Genomic DNA, 23,367 nt, shown 5'->3' with positions numbered 1-23,367 from the left:
CTTAAGGACCTCACCTTTCTTCATTCCATAAGCAAGAATTCTCAGTTTGTGTTCACTCCATGCTTTCCTTTCAGTTTACCAACATGGTATCAGAGCCCTTTGATCCTCCTTGAGCCCATTTGTGCCACATCATCTTCTTCTTCTCCATCTTCTTCTTCTTCATCTTCACCATTTCTTCCCTTTCTTCCCAAATCTTGCTAAAGCTTGTTCTCCCTCAGTTCTCCGCCATTCTCCGAGCCCTTCCTGCTGGAGATACCCCTCGAATGGGCGAACCTTCACTTGCAAGGAATTGAAGAATCAACGTTGCTGTTGGTCGCCATTCCACGAAAATCGTCGAATCTCTGTTCTGCGTTTTCTATGTGTCTGCTCCACCCTTCTCTAATTCCTTTCAGGGGAAGCTTCTCCATACCTTGGGCTATCTTGTGTTGAAATCTGAGCAGCAATGGCTGCATATTCAAGGAGAAAACAAGCAAAAACCAGTTGATTTTGACGACGCTCCAGCCAGCAACATCGCGTGAAATTCTGTCTAACCTCTGCACCAGAAATTCGCCTATATGTGAGCTTTCTTTTGCTTCAGAAAGCCCCTTTTTCTTTGCTTTGGAGAGTGAGATACAAGCCCTCCAAGTTCAGGCCTCTGTTTTGGACAGTTTTGACAAGGTTGTGAGTGTGATGCTACATTAGATGCTACTTTAGCATTTCTAATGTTTTAAAGTGTTAAATAGCATCAGTACAACTGTGGCTACAGCTTTGCTTTAGGTTGCTACGCCTGGATTTGCTTGGAAAGCTTTCATTTAGCCACCTCTGTGAAGCATGCAAGTAAAAGCATCATTGATTTGTAGCATGAAATTTGGTCACAAGTCTTTGCTACATTAAATGCTTATACTTTGAAGCTTTTCAGTTGTTTTTCTAGCCTTGTAAGAGAGAAGACACTGCCCAATTCTTGGGTTCGATCCTCTCATGGCTACCAAATTGAATATGGATAAGTTCAATGGTAAGGGCTTTCACACATGGCAGATGAAGGTTAAGTTTACATTGATGAGGGAAAACCTCTGGGGGCTTGTCAAACCGGCTTCAACTTCTTCTTCAACAGCCTCCAATGTTGGAGAATCCTCAGCTCCGACACGCCTGGCAAGAGATCCTGTTAGAGAGGAGAAAGCCTGTGGCATCATTGCTCTTGCCTTAGGAGATGACTATATTCATCACATCTCTGATTTGGAGTCTCCTTCAGAAGCTTGACATTATTTTTGGTGCTAGCTCTCACATCTCAAAATTGTCACTTAAGATTGCTTTCTTTGAATTGAAGATGGTTAGTGGCACTCCTTTGGCTACCCATGTCAATTACATGCGGAGTCTCATGACTCAACTTGCTTCTATCAACTCTCCTATCACTATAGATGATGCAATGGCAGTGTTGCTCAAGAGTATGCTTGAAGATTATGATCATGTTGTTAGCACTTTGAAAAATCTTCCAAATCCTAATTCTGAAGGTCTTATCTCTGCTCTTCAAGAAGAAGAAAGGGACATGGAACTCCGGAAAGGCAATGACACAGCCTATGCCATAAAATTCCAGAAGGGCAAGTTTTCACCTTGCAATCATTGTGGAAAGACTAATCACCTCTCAAGAGACTGCTTCAAGATCAATCCATGCAAACACTGTGGCAAAAACAATCATCATGAAAAGTTTTGTAGAGCCAAAAAGGAAGCAACTTCAAAGTCAGAAACTGCCAATCTACTTTCAGTTGATGTGCCTCCACAAGATAAGGCATCCTATGAAGATTATGCTTTTTGAATCATCTCCATGTATGCTCCAGAGCTCTCTTTTTGTTGAGTCAAGGTACTCAGACTGGATAGTTCTCCAAAATGAATGAAATAAACTATTGTGTGTTTTGTGATGATTGTGGAGCTCAGAGGTCATCAGTGATGTCAATGATCATGTAAGAGGTGCCTACTTAAGGACCTCACCTTTCTTCATTCCATAAGCAAGAATTCTCAGTTTGTGTTCACTCCATGCTTTCCTTTCAGTTTACCAACAATCCTAGTCTCTAGGAGTGCCCCCCCTACAATGCAAACCATTGCACAAATAATTACTCGGGTCAACCCTTCGTGACTATAGTCAAGCCTCCTTGACTGAAGTCAAGTCTTGTCGACCAGTCGACCAGAGCCAACTCTCTGACTGTAGGTAGCATTGTAATACTTAGGTTGATAGTAATCAATGTTCCTTGATCACAATCAAGTCTTCTTGCCTAGGGCCAAGTCTCTTTGACCAAAGTTAAAATAAAGATAAAACTTTATTTATTGTTTGGGATATTACAAATTTGTGACATAAGCTTTTTTCAATTCCAAGAGTAGGATGGCAAGGCAGTGGCCGCTCTACGTAGCCCAATGTGACTCCCTCCCAAAAAGAGAAGGTACTATATAAAACATGCTTTTGCCATGCATGAAGCTCGTTTGTATATCATGAAAGTGACGCGGAACAATGGGCTGCAATGGCAGTTTGATGGATTTGGCCAAAATCTTATAGAAAGTTCCCAAAACAGTGGTGGACCTCCATTGGGAAATGAAATTTTTGTAACCTCCCTTTGTTGTAAGATTGATGAGGCCCTCTATAAGTGAATCATGCATAGTACCAAAGCCCCAAACGCCCTGTAGGGTTGAGGTAACATGGTCCCCAATCATGTTTCAAAAAGCAATAAAGAATGAAGGTGTCACCCCATCTGGATCCGGGTATTTAGCCTTGTGAAGGGCGAGAAGTGCAGTCATGAATTGCAGATTGGTGAAAGGTGCATCAAATGAGACTCTCATTGGTGGTTTCACCAATATTAGAACACACTACCAAACTCTATTTTTGGCATCATCTTTGGTAGGTGTGTCACGATGTGCTTAAAAGAAGGGAGGCATAAACTGTGTAGCTATATGTAAGATGGCATTAACATTTGTTTGCAAAATCCCGATGGAGTCAATAAGTTGAGAAACACTTTCTCTACCATGTCTTGGGCCAAGAGTGGAGAAAATGTGTTTATTGACTCTTCCGCCCATCTAAATCCAAAAGGACTCCTGTGCATGAAAGGCATACTCTACTTTTTGATTTGGCAAAACTTGCTGATGAGCCCTTGCTGAAGCAAGGCACTCTTGAATCTAAGCATCAATATAGGCGTTTTTTGCTCTTCCCTTTGTAGGTTGCTAACTGCCCATGGAGGCCTGTCCCTTATTTGAGAATCTCATGTCTCCTAGTGCTAGCAACATCATGATAAGAATTACGAACACCAAGGATATGAATGATGACACTCCATTTGCAAATGAGATACTCAAATTTGCAAAACATCCTCTAAGAGGCCCTCCTCTGCATACAAGGCATCTAGGATTCTAATAATGGCAGAGCGACGTCTATCATGAGGCTTAGAAATCAAAGGAACCACCGGAAAGTGATCTGAGATGGAAACCCTTGGTGCAAAGCAGTCCGAACCACCTTTGTCTAATGCCCAATCATCAATATACAATGTGTCAATCCGCACATGGATGGGCATATGCAGCCTCTTGTTTGACAATGAGAACAAGAGCGAGTGAGGCAAAGTTTGAAAGACATCTACCCAAGCATCTCTGCTATGGAAGGCATCCCAAGTTCTCTCTCCAAAGAGTGAATGCTACCTTCTCTTCCACCTTTATATCTAAAGGCAACTCCATTATGTTGAAGTCCCCTGCAATAATCCACGAGTCTACACTAGGGCCCAAGAGAGAAGCCCTTCTAGAAAAGAACACGATCCCCTCTATTGTTGGTGGCTTATAGGATGAGAAGACCAACCTTACATCCCCCAATCAACAAGATGATCCACTGTGCTCTGGAGGATATAATGAAATTGTGTCCAACCACAGGGGGAAAAAAGAAATCTGAAGCTGAAATGCATGTTTCCCCCCTAGTGCCAAAAGAAGGAGACTAAAAAATATGACTTGAAAGCAGTTTACCTGACTTTGAGCAATCTCTGGCATCTACTATGTGTTCTCGGAAAAAAGAATGTCAATGGATCCGAGTAATAGCTGGATGAAGCTGATTACGAATAAGCTGCGTACTACGGTGGCGTTAGTCACACCACCAAGGTCCGGTATGGTCTAGCTAACAGCCCTCATCGGCAGAAGGAAGTAGGGTGGAACACCCTAGTCGACTTAGTGGCAGAAAGACTCCCTCCTATGTAGAGGATCTGTTGGAGTAATGGAGAGGAGGGAAATCCACAAGGAAAGAACCCCCACACTTGTGGATGAGGACGCCTGTTGATTTAAATACCAAGAATTGCATAACCAAAAGTAGAGGAACAAACTTCATCTCTCCAAGGTTAGCCAGTGGGAGAGAGAGAGTTTCTCTAAGCCAAGAACAGTGCCCGAGTGCCTACAATTCATGTCTACAAAGATGAAAAAGAGAGATAGGAGCCACACGCTTCCCTCGATCAATGGGGGGAGATTGAAGAGATGAAGTAGAGGGGGTTGCTCAGACAAAGGATCAGGGCCTAGAACTGGATCTGAAGGAACTGCATCAATGGCCTTGTCTAAGGCGGGTTTGGGGCATCATTGGCCGTGACTTGAGTAGGCTCATGGGCATCACTAGTCACGACCAGAATTGGGATGTCAGTGGCCCCGATAGGTGCAAAGTCCGAGGCAAGAGAAGTGTCCTCTCTATCTGTAGGTGGAGGAGCAGCAACTCTAACTACCATCTACGTGATGCGGCTGGTGTGGGACAAGGAATTGGTGCGGTATATGGAGCACGCACAGTTGGTGTCGGACATTTAGGAGATGCCGTAGGAACACTCTTTCGAGGAAAAGGAGGGCTTGCACTAGAAGATTCATTAGGCCTTGTCTTCTGCGTTGGGCACTCTCTAGCAAAATGGCCAAAGGTGCTACAAATCCGACACTGATCTTGTTTGCCCGCTATCTTGACACTTTGCCGAAAATGAGAGCCATCTGGTCACTAAAGCAGGATGTGGTCATCTGAAATGTTAGGATAAGAATTAATGACCTTAACTCTGGGAACCCCATCAGATTTGATTGCCTAAACCTGAGGGAGACAAGGGAATCCGATAAAGAGTGAAGTAAACCGTTTGTCCTCCTCTATGAAGAGAAACCCTCTTGAACCAAGTGCCAAAGGATTAGACTGTAGCATTGTGCTCGTGGCCTTTGGAGAATCAAAAGCCATGTGGAAAAAGCCTTGGCTCAATAAGCGACTATTTGAAAGGCAGGGGGTTGAGGTCAGGAGGTAAAGCAAAAAGCATCCAATCCCTAGCATGTGAAGTAAGAGTGATCTATGTATAGAGTATCATTCAAATACAAATTGATGAAGGGGATATTTATATAACCTGGTCGAGAATGAGGTTTAGGCACTACAAAATCCCCATTCAGGCAATCCTCAGCCACTTCTACCAGCCATGAGAACTATCGTTTTTTCAAAAGACGAGCTCCTGCAGCTCAAAAAGGATGTGGAGGTTGAAAGATCCACCACTCTCTATGCACGTGTCCACCCTGCCAGGCCCTGTACCAGTCACTATACCTGCTGCTGTACTGCCAAAGAGCACAGTGGGATTTTGCTCCAGCTGCTGTTCCTTCTGCTGGACCCATTTAGCTGTGCATTGTTGCAGCTCATGTGTCCTCCACAAGGGTTTTAGTGCCAGCCTCTGATGCTGGCCAGGGAGGCCCTTGAGGTTACCCTAAATACAATTCAATAAGGAGCCATTGGTCTGCCCATCTGGCAGCCCATCTGCTGTCCACATGGGCAGCCCTAATGCTACCCCCTTCCTCGCATATATACCGCAATCATTTCCTCCTCATATGGGGGTTCACAAGTGGGGAGGTGACCCTAATATTCCAACAGTTTATTCATTTGGCACAAGGAATTGCTTCATTATTGGGGCTTGACTTTGATAACTGTTCTCCTTTGGACGTAAGACCTGCACATTCCCCATTCATTAGATCTATGTTTAGCATCTAGGCGGAGATGAGATCAGCATTGAGCTGTTTCTTCCGTCGGGGAGAGATGAGGATCGAAGTTGTTGAATTCTTCTATCTGGATTCATGGTTATCAAATGGGCTATGAGTTGAGTGCTAGATTGGATTTTGGGGAAACATTTGTCTCCTTTTTGGTGGGTGACTGGTGGAGCAGCATATTCATGATTATCCATGATATACATATCTTCCCTCATATGGTCCCTGCTCTTAGGGTTGTCATTCATAGAGCAATCACACACATGTAGAGGCATATATCACCTAGGAAGTTACTTTTTCTTGGTCCGCCTCTTTTTCTCAAGAGCATGTGCCTATGTTCATTGGCTACATGTAGAGGTGGGTTTTGGTATTTATTAGCACTGCCCTGCAGACAGTGCTCTTGTGACATTTTTGAAAAAAAGTGTCCCTCCAGTTATTTTAGGCCATGTTTCCCCACTTTCTATTTTGAGTGATCTCTCTCTCTTTCCTACCCCTTCCCAAATCAACTGTTCCTCCCCCCCGCCCCCCTTCTTCTCTCTCTGTCTCTGTCTCTCTTCCCAAATCAACTCATCCCTCTAAGGGCAGTGCTCACGAGTATTTGTACTCGCTTGTTTTTCATCACTGATGTTACTCTCTGCTGCGCGTGTCAAGTATATGGAGCAAGACAGTCTACAATGCCATCGGATCTGTGGTATTGGTTACTGTAGTGGGCTGTGGGGTCATTGATTTATTGTGGGACCAGCTTCACAGATCTCCTGTTTTTGATCAGAGAGGGGGCTTTGGATTTTTAGGGATTCTCTCTTGCTGGGCTTTGTTGGGGCCTGCCAGAGTGGAGATGACCATCCATAGACACTACTGACTAAAGCACACAAATTTACAGTATACATGAAACTTTGGCATTTTACACATCAGCCAAACAGCTATCTTTACTAGATGGACGAGGGCATTAGGTGGGAGAAGTTATATGCTCACGCATAGGTTGGTTTGTCAATGCTGTTATTATCATTGAGAGAGTGCAAAACATTATTTCTGGGTTCGCAATTAGCCTAGGCATAATTGATTTGGGATTTTCCTGTTGATTTTAGTTCTCTTTAAACTTTGTTCATCACTTGGGGGGGTGCTTTATGGGATTGCACGGTGGAGCAATCATTGCTCTTTGAGGCTGAGAGCCCTTCAGCTAGGCATCTTTGATCCTGATATTTTTAGAGTCCCACTACTGAGAGGCCTCCCTTTTTAAGTGGCATTCTAACTAGCATGTTCATCCTTTTATTGCCAGTGAGCATTGTTTTTATGGTGGATTATGTCCATCGTCTCTCTTGGAGGATCTCGTGTGCTCGTAGTGGGCAGGACATCAGAGGGGGCCAACAGAGGACAGTAGAGTTTGTAAGAGATTTGGTAGGAGATTATACATACTCCATGGAGTCAGTGACATGAATCCATTGGAACTTTTGAGAGCCTGAGACAGCAGTAACTTTCTTCAAGGAGTGGGGTAGTGGCGTCCTTTTATGATGGCACTATCCTTCTCATTGGTTGTTTCTTGATGTTGCTTAGGATCAGGATTCGCTGTTCCTGGCTCTCCCACCTGATGCACCTTACTAATTTCTCACAATCAAGTTAAGTTTCACATCCCGATTATTTATAATGTGGATTTTGTGACAGGATCTTGGTGCTTTGCTCATCTGTTAGGGTTTGATCCAAGATACTATGTGTTCATTTTTGAAAGGAAGAGTGGAAATAAAAACAATCGAAAGTTGAAAGATAAACTGAATGGTTGAAGAACAAAAAAAAGTGCTTAAGACAAATACGAGGGAAGGTACGAATGAATGATAGGGCGGAAAAAGCAGGAAAAAAGGGAAATGACCTGGAATAAGAAGAAATTGAAGTGAAGTATCTATGAAGGCCTGATAGTAAGGAATTGAAAAAAGGTTCTTATCTTTAAGTGCTGAAAATAGGAAAGGGACAGAGTTATTGGTGATGAGTCAAAGGGCAGATGTGGCAGAACAGAGAGACGGGTTCGCTGAGGGAAGCAATGATCTGGAACAGAGAGACAGGGGGTCGCTGAGGGAACAAGGAAGCGATGATCTGGAAAGGGATCAGGGAGGCAGAGATGCTAACATTCGTGGAAGGAAGGGATGGAGGTTTGAAAGGGGTGGCATGCTTGTTTAAAGCAGAGGATTGAAGTGAAGATGAGCAAGAACAGGGACTGGAAAAAGGTGTCAGGCAGGAGCAGAAGATATGGAGGGCATTATGGGTAGCTATGGTGGCAGGTGAAAGCAGGGATGGAGGTGAGGAATGAGGGGAGCATGACATTGGGAAGCAGCCAGAGGGAGGAGCTCAAATAGAAGTGGATTCCATTCATAGTCTTTAAGTGTCTTTAAAGAAACCCTTTTGTCTGTTAACGTGTGTGTTTATGCATCAGGTATGAATCGAATGCTAATGAAAGGCAATTATCCATCCAAAGGAAGCTTGATCGATATGTTCCAGTTGACCTCACAGCAAAGGTAAATTTCACTTTTAGAGGGTCCATTCTGATGCATTCAAAAGTGCAGGTCCATGAGTATACATGGACTTATTCAAGGTTATTCAAGATCAATATCTTGTTTTTTTATAAATAAAATAATACGGTAGATTTGGTTCTCAAAATGCTTCTAAAAAATAATTGCTGTCTATTTCAGATCTCCACAACCTCGTGAAACAAACTTCAGTATCAGAGATTTCTCTATAACTTTCACAGACTGAATGCTCACCTTCCAAAGAGTGAAAGTTTCAGTAATAAGTGGGTTAGGGGCACTTTTTCCTCTTTAGAGGTTTTCCCCTCTAACCACAGTTAGGATCCCTAACTACAGTTAGTGGTTAGGATAAGGTTTTGTCACTTAGACAAAACCTTCTCTCCTTTGTAGTTGTTCTCACTCTCTCTATTCAACTTACGTTTTGCTTGAGCTCTCTTGCTTCCTGAGTTTTCCTTCATTTGGTATCAGAGCCTACCGTACTGCTGTCAGCTCGGATCGTCCGTACTAGCCTACTGTACTTCTGTCAGCTCCAATCGTTCGTACCAGCTTACCATACTACTGTCAACTCCAATCGTCCGTACAGCCACTGTCAGTCTGTACCACCCGTATGGTTGACTTTGTACGAGGGAACGATTTCGCCGCCCGCAATCCCGGCCGTACTAAGTTGTCCGTACGCATGTTGTCAGGCTGTACCACCGTACGACGCATTTCGTACATGCAGTTGTACAACCAGCCGCCATCCTGTCCGTACAGAATACATACAGCCGTACAATTGTATTTTTCGCAGGCCCTGTAGGTGACTTGTTTGTACGATCATCCATACAGCAGTTGCATTAGCAGCGTCGTACACGTTGCAGACTGCCGTCCAGTTGCTCCATCAGCGTACCTGCACCGTACAGATCCATGCGAACCAACCCCCTCCTCGTAGCCTCTCCGCTCCCTCCCGTAGCCTCTCCGCCCCCCCCCCCCTCCCATAGCCCCCCTCCTCCCGTAGCCTCTCTCTCTCCGCGCCCCCCCCCCCCCCCTTCCCGTAGCCTCTCTGCCCCTCCCCTCCCATAGCCCCTCCCCATAGCCTCTCCGCCCCCTCCGGTAGCCTCTCCGCCCCCCCCCCCCGCCCCCCCCCCTTTTCTCGCTCTCCGCCCCCCCTCCCATAGCCTCTTCGCCCCTTCTCCCGGGGTGAACCCCTAGCCCACTAGGGGGCTAGCTCAGCCAGGGGGTAACAGGAAGTATGGTAACCCCGAGTTCGGCTAAACCCCCAACCCAACCTGGGGGTTAGGTTAAGCCAGGGGGGTTCATCATACAGCCAACTATGGATTGGCCTACCCTCTCCTCCAAGTCCCCCTTAACCCCCTCAACTCCTTCAACATCCAAACAGGACTCGGCACTCTACAGTTGCAGCCATGACACCCTCTCCATATGCACGGAATTACCAACAAGAAGGCTCAAAACGGCCCATCCTCGAGCAACAGGATCAGATTTTTTATCTGCAGCAGGCAGTGAGAGAGCTACGATTGGAGCTAGCAGAAGTAAAGGCCCGACTTCACATCTTGGAAGGGCCTGGTAAGCAGGCAGTAATTGATGAGGCTGTAAAATCTTGTAAGGATTCCCCCCCTACCCCATAGCTAGTCTCTACAATCAAAGATCTTGTTCACACTGAAGTACAAACTGCTAGGAAGGAAGTGTTTGTGGAAGTGGACAACAAAGCAAGTAAGTCTGATATCCAAGTAGAGATTAAAGAACACGAAGCTAGATGTGATAATGCGCTGAAGATTAGAATAGGGGGGCTCCCAAAAGATTGGTACAAAGAGGAGGATACATATAGTGAAATATTGACAAAGATCAAATCAAGTTTGCCCAACATCGAATGGGTGAATGATGATGAGCAGGATGATGACGACTCCAGGCCAGCTTCTATTTTACACTATAGAGGTCATGCAATCCTTACACTGAAGTCAAAAGATATGCGGATCAAGCTTCTTCGACAATCTTACAAGCTGAAGGGCACCAAAGTATGGATAGCAGAGGAGCTTACACAAACCCAACTCAAGATTAAGGCAACTGAATTAGCTAAAGTCAGGGCTGCCAGAAAGGATGGAAAATGGGCAGTTTACCGTGAAGGGTAGCACTAATCAGAGAGTTTAAATCATAACGAAAAGACTCTCAGTCTTAAACTGATGTATGGCTGTTTACTCTCCAGAATATCATGTAGGTACTCTAAATAATTGGGATTGCTTTTTGCACTCCTTGGGAGCTGCCATGTGCCCTCTCTAAAGCAGATGTACTAGAGGGTTTCTTGCTGTCCCATAGACCTTTTGGTTTCCAGTGGACGTTAATAGAATTTCTTTCTTTCTTTCTTTCTCCTCTTCCATACAGGTTCTATTTGCTGGGTCTTTTTGTAGGTTCACTCTGCAGACTTTGAAGTGAGCAGGTGCATTTGGGATTCATCGAGAGTTTGGTTGAGATTCAAACAGATTTGTGCACATTTGGTGCAATTTTCGTGAATTGGGCTTTTTGCAAAATTTGGGGCTTTTCGTGGATTTGCCCCAATTTCAGCTCAATTTCCCCCTGCAAATTGGGGTTTTTGGTTTTGCATTGCACTTATCTGCAAATTTGGGGCTTTCAGATAATCTGCCTTCTTTTGGATGCAATTTCCTTGAAGAAATTGGGGCTTTTGGCATTCGGATGCAATTTTGCAGTGTACAAGCTGTTTGGCATCTTTGCAGGCAGTTTTAGACTCAGATTGAGTGACATTGCAGACATTTGCCCATTTTTTTGTAGTGTTATTTTGGTAGATTTTGGCACTTGCAAGACATTTGGGTGCATTTTGAGCCTCTGATGGGGTTGTTACAGCAAGCTGTCATTGTGGACAGATTTTTTGCAAATTTTTGTTGTGCATCTCTAATCCTAGGAAGGGATATTTCTTGTCAGATTTGCAGCATTTTGTTTTCTTTGGCAGTTATGGCTCATAACAATCCCAAGGAAGTGTTTGGCATCCTCACATAGGAAATTGCTCTTTATGGAGTTTTATGGTACACGATCTTTTAGTTGGCAAACATTTGTGGGATTATGTCACTTGAGATGAGACAAGGCCAAAGAATGTGGTTGCACCTGCCACTTCTCCTCAACAAGGTGGAGGAAGGGGTAGACGACAAGCTCAGGGTGTAGGACAAGTGCTAGGTGCAATGGCTGCTGCAGTTGTGACTCCCACACAGGAACAAAAAAGGTGGGATTCAAGTGATGCACAAGCACTTTCAGTAATTTCTCTTTCTGTCAAAAGGTTTATTATCCTGCACATTCGGTCATGCAGGACCTCAAAGGCAGCATGGGGTATTTTGGAAAGTATGTTTGCAGCCCGCAATGATGCCAGGGTCTCTTCTTGAAAAGAGAGTTATCGCATACTCACATGGATGAGGGTGACTCAATGTCTGATCACCTCACCAAGCTTCAAGACTTGAGAGAGCAATTGTTGAATATAGATGAGATTATCCTTGATTCATAGATGATAACCACTACTCTGAATTCTGTTCCTGAGTCATATCTTGGATTTCACACCTCGCTGAATTTGTCATTGAGGGGGGGTAACAACCCTCTCACTTTTCACGAGCATAGCTTGTTGGAATACGAAGCCAAAGCAGTGTCACCAAAAAACGCGTTTCGGGGCACCAAAATGCGAAGAAACGTTTCTAGCAGAAACGAAACGTTTCTTAGAAACGCCCGAAACGGCCATTTAGGGCGAAACGCCTGGCTGTCAAAAATTTCACCGCGACGGGTTTCTTTCCAAATTAGGCCGCCGTTTTCGCTTTTTGGCTCCTCTTCCGCACCGCTCCATTCCTTGCCTTGCTTCTAGTGCCTACCATCTACTCTACCCTCTACTCTACCTTCTACTCTACCCTCTACTCTCCTCTACTCTCTACTCTCTACTCTACCCTCTACCCTCTACTCTCCTCTAGCACTCTACTCTCTACTCTACCCTCTACTCTAGAGTCTAGAGTCTACCCTCTACGGTCTACTCTCTACAATCTACTGTACTCTACTCTCTACTCCCATACCATGGCCTCAAGACGTGCTGGTGGACCGAGTGGAAGCACAAGGCGGGATGTATGGTAGGATACTGTTTTTATAAAGAGATATGGCACATCTGGCACGAGGAGGTTAGTATGCGAGTTTTGTGGTGACACTTTGACGGGATCTGCCCCTCGAGTTCGAGCACATTTTTTATGGATCGGAGGCCAGGGTAAGAGTGCTTGCCATGCCATTCTAGAGCGGATCTTCTTGGCATATCGAGGTACCCCATCCAAATTTGCTGAGATTCGATCCCTCCTCCATCCCGTGATCACAAATCAAGTTCTTCAAGCCAATGTGTTGGTTGAGCAGTAGAAGTTGGGCATAGAGGCAACCGTCACTCTCACATCATCCCAGTTAGATACCGGGAATGTGGAGTGTTCTCACTTACAACAGGAGGGGCATGGGTATACTCCATCTACATGGACATCACAAGTGCATGGGAGTGCCTCTACTCAGCCTCTACATGACACCACTCCATCAACATCCGTATCAGTTGGGCTGTCCGCTATGCCATCAGCTCCTCCACGGCCTCTTGTCAAGAGGCCACATGGTCCAGCAGCTATCACTCCGAGAGTTACTCCTATACAGTGACACGTCCCAGCACTCCTGAAACCCCTGATCTGCAAAAGAACCACACACAACATCAGAACTGAGCAGGCTGCTCACCACCCAACCGTGACATCTACGGGATGTGATCCCGAATCAGAAGATGTCCCCTCCGAGCCACGAGCTGAGCTACTGGCACGAACTCCCAATCAGATCCAAACCAGTCTGGTGTCCCATACCACCAGGTGGCGCTGTGAAGCCCTGGATCTGCCACTGGGCCTTGGGCTACGCTAAGATGCAGGGGCGCGTCTGCGACACAATCCAGGATCAGACCTAGCACCTGGGAACGAGACTTGCTCCCAACTGCACACTGAGAACTGAACCCCCTGGGCCTCTTTTATAGACTCGGGCCCCGGCGCCAAAAATAGCGAAGACCTATAAATAGTTCGTACCCTTGCCACTCAACCCGAGAATCAAGCCTGCCTAGCTCTAAGCCTCCCCAGGCTAACCTGAGCTAGTTCTGTGTACCTAGTACACGTCAGATACCAATCCGTGCACATGACATACTCCCCCTCCTCTAAGAACTCACTCCTGAGTTTGCTAAGAAATCCGGAAATGTTCTTTGGAGGTTTTGTAATGTCTCCCATGTTGCATCCTCCTCAACACGATCCTTCCACTTAATCTTGTATTCCGTGATAGTACGATTTCGAATCTGTCTTTCACGAAATTCAAGAATAGATTCAGGTTCGTGAGGAATAAAAGTCAAATCTGTAACTTCTATAATCTCATGAGGAGAAACAAGTTGATCATCTGCACCCAATACTTCTTTCAGTCTACTGACATGAAAGACTGGATGTACTTTAACATCAGGAGGCAATTCTAGTCGATATGCCACTGGTCCAATTCTTTTAATGACCTTGAATGGGCCACAGTATCTGGGGGATAATTTCGGAACCAAACCAGTACTTAGGCTCTTGGATTCCTTAGGAATTCTCAAATATACCATCGTTCCTTCAGAGAACTCTCTAGGTGAACGATGTCTATTAGCATAAAATCTGTCCCGATCTTGGGCACTTCTAATAGACTCCTTGGGAAACTGCAACATTTCCTGCATGTCTTGCAAGAAGTTCTTAGCAGCATCATTTTGAATCCCTTTTAATCCTACCATAACTGGTGACTTAGGTTGAAACCCGTACATAAGCATAAAAGGACTATAACCTGTACTAGAATGCTTTGCACTGTTGTAAGCAAATTCAATCATGGGTAGATAATCTTCCCATGAAGACTGTCTCTTAGATACATATGCCCGAAGCATGTCTTCAACCAACTGGTTGACCTTCTCTGTACTGCCATTAGATTGTGCATGATCCGAGGAACTCATACTTAGAGTAGTTTCCAACTTCTCAAATACAAGTGTCCAAAAGTTACTTGTAAACTTTGAGTCCCTGTCACTGACTATGTCAGATGGCAAACCATACAGCTTGAACAAGTGGTCCACAAACTTGTGAGCCAACTGAACAGCTGAAATAGTTGTTCTTGTAGGTAAGAATCTAGCCATTTTTGTCAAACGGTCAACTATGACCCTAATAGAGTCATGACCCTTGCGCGTTCGAGGTAAACCAGTAATAAAATCCATGGAAATACTCTCCCATTTATTACCTGGAATCTGTAAAGGCTGTAATAAGCCCGCGCTCCTAAGGCGTTCAGCCTTAGTAACCTGACAAACTCGGCAACCTACTATATAGTTCTCTATAAATGCACGCATCTTAGGCCAATAAAAGGTATGCTTCACAAGAGACAGAGTCCTATGTATACCTGGATGTCCCGCACTAGGAGCATCATGACACTCCCAGAGAATCTTGGATTTAAGGTCCAGAACATCAGGCACACAAATCTTTTCATTCCGGAACAGCAAGCCGTTCCTAATCATCCACTGACCTCCCGCCGCCTGTATCCTAGGTGGCACAATCCCTGAGTCCTGGTCAACCATGGAGCTCCCATCCTGGACTCTCTGCCAATAAGAACTGAAATGACTATCAGTTGCGTATAGCCCTCTCAAGGATTGAAATAGGTCTGAGGATATTTCCGTAAATGACAAAGCATTTACAAACTTAACTCGACTTAAGGCATCCGTCACACTATTCAACGAACCCTTACGATAACGTATTTCGAAATCAAAATCTTGCATTAGCTCTGCCCATCTAGCTTTCCTTCCTCTCAAGTCTGATCCATCACACACATACTTTATTGACTGGTGATACCAACTGACACGTCCCAGCACTCCTGAAACCCCTGATCTGCAAAATAACCACACACAACATCAGAACTGAGCAGGCTGCTCACCACCCAACCGTGACATCTACGGGATGTGATCCCGAATCAGAAGATGTCCCCTCCGAGCCACGAGCTGAGCTACTGGCACGAACTCCCAATCAGATCCAAACCAGTCTGGTGTCCCATACCACCAGGTGGCGCTGTGAAGCCCTGGATGTGCCACTGGGCCTTGGGCTACGCTAAGATGCAGGCGCGCGTCCGCGACACAATCCAAAACGAGACAACAGGCTGTTGGCTCTTACTTGGTGGGAGAAATTTGGAATTTTGAATCCCTCATTGCAGAACTTAGCTCTCCGCATTCTCTTGCAAGATTGCACATCAGGTCCAGCTGAGAGGATATGGAGCATATGTGCAGACATACACACCAGGAAGAGAAACAAGTAAGTTCTAACATCTTAAAGTTCTTATTTATAGGCTATAGTGTCAAGCTTGTAACATTTTGAAAAACAATTCTTAACTCCTGAGAATTGACTTCTTTATGCTTTGTAAACTATGTCAGGTTAAGCGTGGAGCAGCTCAATAGGTTGGTATATGTCAATGCCAACCTATGTCTGCTTGAGAAGTACAGGTCTGCAGATGGTACCGGTAGCATCGAGTGGAAGCCCAAGCAAGTCAATCCTGACAAGATCAAGCTAAAACCTGTCGACATGTCCATCATGCATCACAGTCGAGAGAATAACGATGCTTATGAGTTCCTGCGATAGGATATGCTTTGATTCCGATGTCAGACACGTTCGATGGCTCGAGCTTGTGCACCACGAGTACGTGTTGCTGCTGTTGCAGAGGATACAGGGACACCTTAGATTCGTGGTTATCAACGTCGAGCACGAGCCTCACGAGGGGGATTGCAGGTATCTGTTCTTGCATCGTCATCCCGAGGACGTCGAGGCAGAGATGAGCCAGAGGAGGCATTGGTAGACAGTGCGGACTCAGAGGACTCAGATCAGTTGCGAGCCCTTGCTTGGTTCGAGGGTGGCACTTCCTCTTCCTCCACAGAGGATGCAGATCCATCTGTTGATTCCAGTGCTGATGATGACAGTGATGAGGCAGCAGGTCTTGGAGAGGGCAGCGGTCCCTAGCTCTAGGGAGTCGAGAGTAGAGTGTACTGTGTAGTTGTTAGCAGCTGGCTTGCAGGCGACAAGCTTTGATTATGTATACAGTTTACACCATACAATTACCAGTATATCATTATGGCATGTTACATGTATGATGTAAACAATAATACATAATACATTTTGTTATATTTTGAATCTTGAAATTTGATTATGAAATTTAAATTATAAAGTTAAAAGTTTATTGTTTGAACTATGGGCCATGGGCCATGGCATATGCTAGCAGCCATATGCACTTGCAACTAATTAGTTAATAGTAATTTGTAAACTGTAAGATCTATGTCTTTGTAAACCTCAATCTATAGGCTGTGTGACGTGTCTTTCTACTCTTTCAACTGTATAATATTTGTGTGCATTGTGTGCACAATATGGATATCTGAGAGCTCTTTTGTGTGTGAGAGAGAGAATTTGAAGACAATTATTTATGAATTATATATAACTTCTATAAAATATAGTATTTTTAGGCATTTCTAGACAAAACGCTCGCGTTTCTAGAAACGTTTCTTGTGACACTGAGCCAAAGTGAGTGTTCTAGGTGTGTTTTATAGTCTAGTGAGTCCTAGACATGCCACGTGTCATATTGGGAGTTCTCCCATATACACTATGGCTTTCTAGAGTCTAGTGTCACACTATATAGTGTTGTACTTGTCTATTGTCTATCAACATCAATCAACATCAAGCTCTTTTGGTATCATGTGAGTACTTGTCCATTGCTTTCATTTTCTTTCAATTTCATTTCCATTATGCTTGTTATCTTTCCTTTCCATTCCTAGTGTTAGCTTGCTTCTCTTCCTACCACTATGATCTTTCATGTGTTATTAGAGCCATGTTCCTAGCGCTACTCTCTCTTTCCCTTTCCCTTCCAAGAGGTTGAGGTGAGGGAGGCCAATGAAGCTACTCTACCTCCTCCTCCTTGGAAGGCTGCCCTCTTCTCTCCTTCCTTGAGCTCTCTTCTCCACGCGATGATCTGCCACTTCTCTTCTCCTTCCTTCAGCTACATCTTTCTGTGACCTGCGGACGATTTGGCGCTTCTATCCGGATCTAGAAGCATAATCATGGCTTTGTGTCTTCAGCAAAGTTGTAGAGGATGGAATCAAAATCATGGCTTTGTGTCTTTAGCAAAGTTGTATGTTACGCTCAAGTCGAGGTAACATGACCTCGGAAGGGTCAGTCGGCATTTTCCTTTAAAGGATCAATGTTTGTATTATAATTGTTTGGGCTTCATGTAAATGATAAAAAAGGAATCAAGGTCAAGGTCCTTGGTGAGGGTGACATGGCACTAGACTAGGTGGATCTAATTCTAAGGGACCTAAATGCATGAAATGTGCCAAGGGGCAAATGGTTTTAATGATATCCCAAGAGAGGGGTAAATGATGCATTAAGGAGGGACCCTAAAATAAAGACATGTGGCATACTGGATCCATCTAGGGACATTTGGGGCTTGGTGGAGATTTAGTAAGCAAGAGCTTCAACGTAAGTGAATTCAGATGAGAAAGCTTACGAGCACTGAGATTGGCTGGGAGGTGATTTAATGTGTTAGCGCCCGTGATTCGATGTAACAAGCTAGGAGGAAATAGGTTTTCGTGTAATATCTGGTATCAGAGCGCAGATTTGGGATCTTGTCGAGTTTGGAAGGCTAACAATGAATTAAGGAAGGATTTCCAGCGATTTCCAGTCGGGATCATAGAAAAAGACTACGGTGGTAGATTGTTTGCGTCGTCAGGGAGGCCATCGGGTAGTTCATTGTTTTGGGTGGACGTTGAACATCAGAGCGGTCGTGACTAGGTTGGATCAAGGGACTAGCTGCAGGATTTGGTAAGGTACTGTGGACTTGTGCAACCTGCAGCCCGCCTCCATCGTGGATAGCCACTGCCTCAAGCTTCCTTCAGCACTCTGTCTCTCCTCTTTTCGTTCCCATCCTCTAGAAGTTCCTCTCCTCTCCCTTCATTGGCGGCAGATTACGGGAGGGCGAATGCATTGGATTTTGCAGGCGAAGATTGGGCTCCTCTCTTCGATGCTATGCCAATGTGAACTGCCTTCTCTCAAAAGGCCGTTAGTTATTCTTGTGGACAGCAACATTTTAGCTGTATTTGTATGGCAGCAATTGTGAAGTGTCGAAGGAAGGTTCCATGAAGCCGAAGTAACTCTATACGGTTGCAGTTAGCAGATGATCGCACCACCCATGAGACCAGTTTGGGGGGTGTTGATCGCGTGGAGATATTAGGGGGCTTTCAATTTCTTTTTTCCTTCTGTTCTAATTTTTGGTTAAATTTCTAAAACTTCGAGGTGTGTGAGCTGGATTGGGAGCGAAACTATGCCTTTGGATTGAAGGATTTGAGGTTTTTGAGATCGCAGGAGTTTCCCTAGTATAGGGAAAAGTGGGTTTGGTTACAGTGTGATATATGCCCAGTTTGCTGTGAATTTGGAAGTTGGGCTTTCGATTTGTAAATACAGTTTCAAGCGGTGTTTTATTATTTATTCCCAAAAAAAAAAAAAAAAACTCGCCCATCGACCGAATGGAAGTAGAAGAAGAAGCTTCTAGGATGGATCCCGTAGAGTCGGGAGTCCGGCCGACCCCGCAGGTGTCGCGTCCAGTAGGTCATACACTATCTGGCAGAATTGCAATGTTAGAGGATGCCTTGCAACAGATTTTAGCGCAGCAGCTACAAGCAAACGTAGGGCAATCTGAGCTCAAGAAAATGGTACATAGTATGTCTGCTAGACCATTTCGTGAAGAGAAAGGTAAATCTCCAATGGAACCGGAGTGCAGTGTTCATACGGTCGAGCCTAGGAGGGCTAAGGTACCTAATATTGCCAATTATAGACCAGAAAAGTATTCTGGTCGGATGTCTGACCGTAGTTCTAATATCATTGAGACCTGGTTACACAAATGGGACGAGGCATTCTTTATTTGTGAAATCAGGAATGATATGAAGAAAATCCGCGAGGCCACCCATATGTTTAATGAGGCAGCGGATAGGTGGTGGATAAAACATCAGAAAGATGGAGTGGCATCCACTACTTGGGAGGGGTTTAAAAAAAGAATTCAGAAAACACTTCTTACCTCCTAACGAAGCATCCCGAGCTTGGGATCAGTATCGAAACCTTTGTCAGAGAAATTTATCAGTGGCGGAATACACTGATAAGTTCAGAGAAAGTGTAATGAAGGTTGATGAACCCCTACCTCATTTAATCCAAGTAAATGATTTTATCTTTGGATTGAATGATCGAATCAAGATGGAAGTTCGGGCTAAGTATGCGAACACGTTGAATGAAGCAATTGCCATAGCCCAAGATGCAAAAGGGAACAGACCAAGTTGGTTTGTGCAGGTTGGAACCCAGTATGGGTACCCGAAGAAAACTGGGTTTAAGAAGAAGTGGATTAGTAAAGGGAGTGCCTCACAGCCTAGTGGTCAAGCCAAGCAGGCGACGAAACCAGTTGAGACTCCAAAATCAAGTACCGCCATTGGAATGAAAAGAAAAGTAACACCAATGGCAGCCTGGGCTTGGTCGAAGTCTTCTTTGAACCCAGAGCAAAGGGAAAAAGCGAGGAGAGAAGGCTTGTGTTTTGGATGCCTTCAGTCTCATCAGTGGAAAGATTGTCCACGAAACAAGGATCGTCGGATGGCTGAGATGGTGGTCTCAGAATACGACGTGGAAATGGTGGGAAGTCCCAGAGCAGAACAGATGCAGATTCAGCTAGCGGGATCTTCTCAAAGGTCAGTACCTGTTTTGTTATGTGTGTCTATTGCTAAGTTAGTAACTAGTACACCTGATAATATCCTGTCAAAGCCCGCAGCAACGAGGTATACAGTCTTTAATGATACGGAGTTAATTAAGATGAAAGGGCAAGTAGTTGATCATGATGTCATTGTGTTGTTTGACTGAGTGTCAATGCACAATGTAATTAACTCCAAGCTTGTAAAGAGGCTGAAACTAAAGACTAGTCCATCTGACTATGCATATACAGTCAGAATGACAGATGGAAGTTCAACTGAAGTATGGGACCAAAGGGTTACCCAGTTGGAGCTTCGAATTCAGGACTATGCTAAGAAGTTTGATTTTGAAATGACTAAGCTTGCTCATGCAGACATAGCCCTGGGTAAGGCTTGGCATTCTAGGAAGAATTCAGCCATAGATTGGAAAAAGCACATTTATCAGTTCAAGATGAATGATGTGCTGTTGTCTTACAAGGTGAAAAGGATATACCTCAAGGACCGTTTATTCGAAAAGCTAAAGAAGAGTTTTTGTTTCTTTGTACAGCATCGGTAGAGCCGATTGATGACTCTTCGGCTAGTACTGATGTTGCTCAAAATGGAGAGATGGCCAAGCTGGCTGATCAAATAGCAGAGGAGTTCTCTGATTGTTTTAGGGATGAGCTACCTTATGGGTTACCTCCAGAGCGGAATGCTCAGCATAAGATTGAACTAATCTCGGTGGCAGAACCTGTAAATAGACCTCCCTATAGGTTGAGTTTTATTGAAGAGGCGGAGGTGCCAAGACAACTGGGGGCAGATTCAACCAAGTTTCTTACCTTTTGCTTTGCCAGTGATATTAAAGAAGAAGAAAGATGATACTTTTCGCCTCTGTATAGATTACAGAGCATTGCTTAATATCACTATTAAGCACATGTATCTGATGGCTCCGATCGATGATTTGCTAGATGCATTAGATGGGGCTGTAATTTTCAGTAAGATAGATCTTAAATGTGGCTACCATCAGATCCGTATTAGAGCCGAGGATGTGCATAAAACCGCTTTTAGAAGCAGGTTTGGACATTATGAGTTTTTGGTAATGCCCTTTGGACTTACCAATGCTCCAGCTACATTCGTCATGCTTATGAACGATTTACTACGTCCGTATATCGGAAAGTTTGTAGTACACTTTATTGACGATATTCTGGTATTGAGTAAAAGCATTACTGAGCATCACGAACACTTAAGAATAGTGTTAAGTACTTTGAGGAAAGCCAGTCTTCATGTAAATAAAAAGAAAACTATATTGTGTATGGTAAGACTTGAATATTTAGGATTCATAATTACTAGAAATGGATCCAAAGAAAGTGGCTGCGATACTGACTTGGCCAATCCCTCAGAGTCTGTTGACCGCTTTGTGATCATTCTTGGGATTTGTCCAATTTTATCGAAGGCATATCAAAGGATATTCCGAAATAGTATCGCCATTGACTGATCTGACCTCAGATAAAGTACCTTTTATATGGGGACAGAATCAACAGGAGAGTTTTAACACCATAAAACAAGTTGTGGTCTCAGGACCGGTGTTAAAAATAGTTGATCCCCAGAAACCGTTTTTCCTTGAAACCGATGCAAGTGGCATTGCAGTAGGAGCAGTTCTTCTCCAAGAGGGAAGGCCAGTAGTCTTTGAAAGCAAGAAGCTTTCTCCCTCTCAACGAAATTAGCCAACTCATGAATTAGAGTTGTATGCTGTTGTCCATGCTTTGAAAACATGGAGATATTATTTGTATGGATCAGAGTTTTATGTTGATGTTGATCATGATACTCTGAAACATTTTTGTAAACAGCCTGACTTGAGAGGCCGCCAAGCTAGGTGGGGAGAACTCATGCAGGAGTTTAACTTGACGATTCGGTACCGAAGAGGGAAGGATAATAAAGTTGCTGATGCGTTGTCACGCATTATGCATAATATGAGTTTCACGGTATTAGAGAGTGCTCTAATGACCGAGATTAGAGAAACTCAAAAGGTGGAGGAGTTCGTCATCCAGAGCCTTTGGCCTAAGGCTCACGTATTCAAACTCGAGGAAAAGGATGACTTGGCATCCAAAAAAGGCCAAACTTATGCAAGATATGCCATAAGGGATGGTATTCTGAAAAGAAATGGCAAGGTAGTAGTACCTAATCAGAATGATCTCAGGCAGAGAGTCATTGAATAATGCCATGAGAGCCCATGTGCGGGACATCCAGGAGTCGAGAAGACATATGATCTCGTGAGACGAGATTTCTTTTGGCCAAAGATGAAAAAGCATATTCATGAATATGTGACACGTTGTTTTTCGTGTTAGGTAAGTAAGGCAGAGCGGGTGAAGCCACTCGGACTTTCACAGCCCTTGGAGATACCACTGGGTAGGTGGGAGGGCAATTCCATGGACATTATTATAGGTCTGCCTACGACACAAGGTGGATATGATTCTATCCTTGTGGTGGTTGATCGTCTTATCAAGATGGCTCACTTCATTCCAACTAGAGAGTCTGTTAGTGCCTCGCAAGTGGAGGATTTGTTTATTAGACATATATTTCGTTTGCATGGATTACCCAAATCCATAGTGTCAGACAGAGATGTCAAATTTACCGGTCATTTTTGAACTGCGGTGTTTGAGACACTAAGGACTGGAGTTGGGAATGAGTAGTGGGGATCATCCAGAAACGGATGGTCAGACGGAAAGAATCAACCAAATTTTAGAGGATATGCGCAGAGCATATGTGTCATTGAGACAGCATACATGGGACAAGTGGTTGCCATTGTTAGAGTTTGCCTACAATGATAGAAAACATTCCTCTACAGGGTTCAGTCCTTTTGAGCTGAACTATGGTTATAGACTAGCGAATCCAACTATAGTTGGAATACCTCAGAAAGTGCCTAGTGCCGCAAACTTTGTGATTCAGAGGCGGGAGATGCTAGCACTTGCGAGAGCTAACATCGGCCAAGCTATGGATAGAGCTCAGGCGTATCCGGATGAAAAGCGATCCGCTAGGGAATTTAAGGAAGGAGAAAAAGTTTTTCTCATAGTTCCTTCGCACTCTAAGTCTTTGACTGCAAGAGAGCGTGCTAAGTTATCATCTGGATATTGTGGGCGATGGTTA

At 44.4% G+C, this 23,367-nt stretch overlaps 1 protein-coding gene across 2 annotated transcripts in view; it reads left to right on the top strand.

The window, feature by feature from the left end:
• The window catches only part of NUDT3 (nudix hydrolase homolog 3), a 240,184-nt gene that overhangs the window by 67,084 nt on the left and 149,733 nt on the right, over positions 1-23,367 (top strand). For both annotated transcript variants that reach the window (XM_087374766.1, XM_087374765.1), the window contains exon 6: positions 8,381-8,462. In XM_087374766.1, coding sequence (XP_087230892.1) covers positions 8,381-8,462 — 82 coding nt within the window. The remainder of the gene's footprint in view (positions 1-8,380; positions 8,463-23,367) is intronic.

This window comes from Dipteris shenzhenensis, chromosome 5 (assembly GCF_047967505.1).
Source record: "Dipteris shenzhenensis isolate YYH24624 ecotype China chromosome 5, Dip_SZ_1.0, whole genome shotgun sequence".
Lineage (NCBI taxonomy): Eukaryota > Viridiplantae > Streptophyta > Polypodiopsida > Gleicheniales > Dipteridaceae > Dipteris > Dipteris shenzhenensis.
Note: the sequence above shows the minus strand (reverse complement) of the source record. Positions and strands in the feature narration are given on the sequence as shown.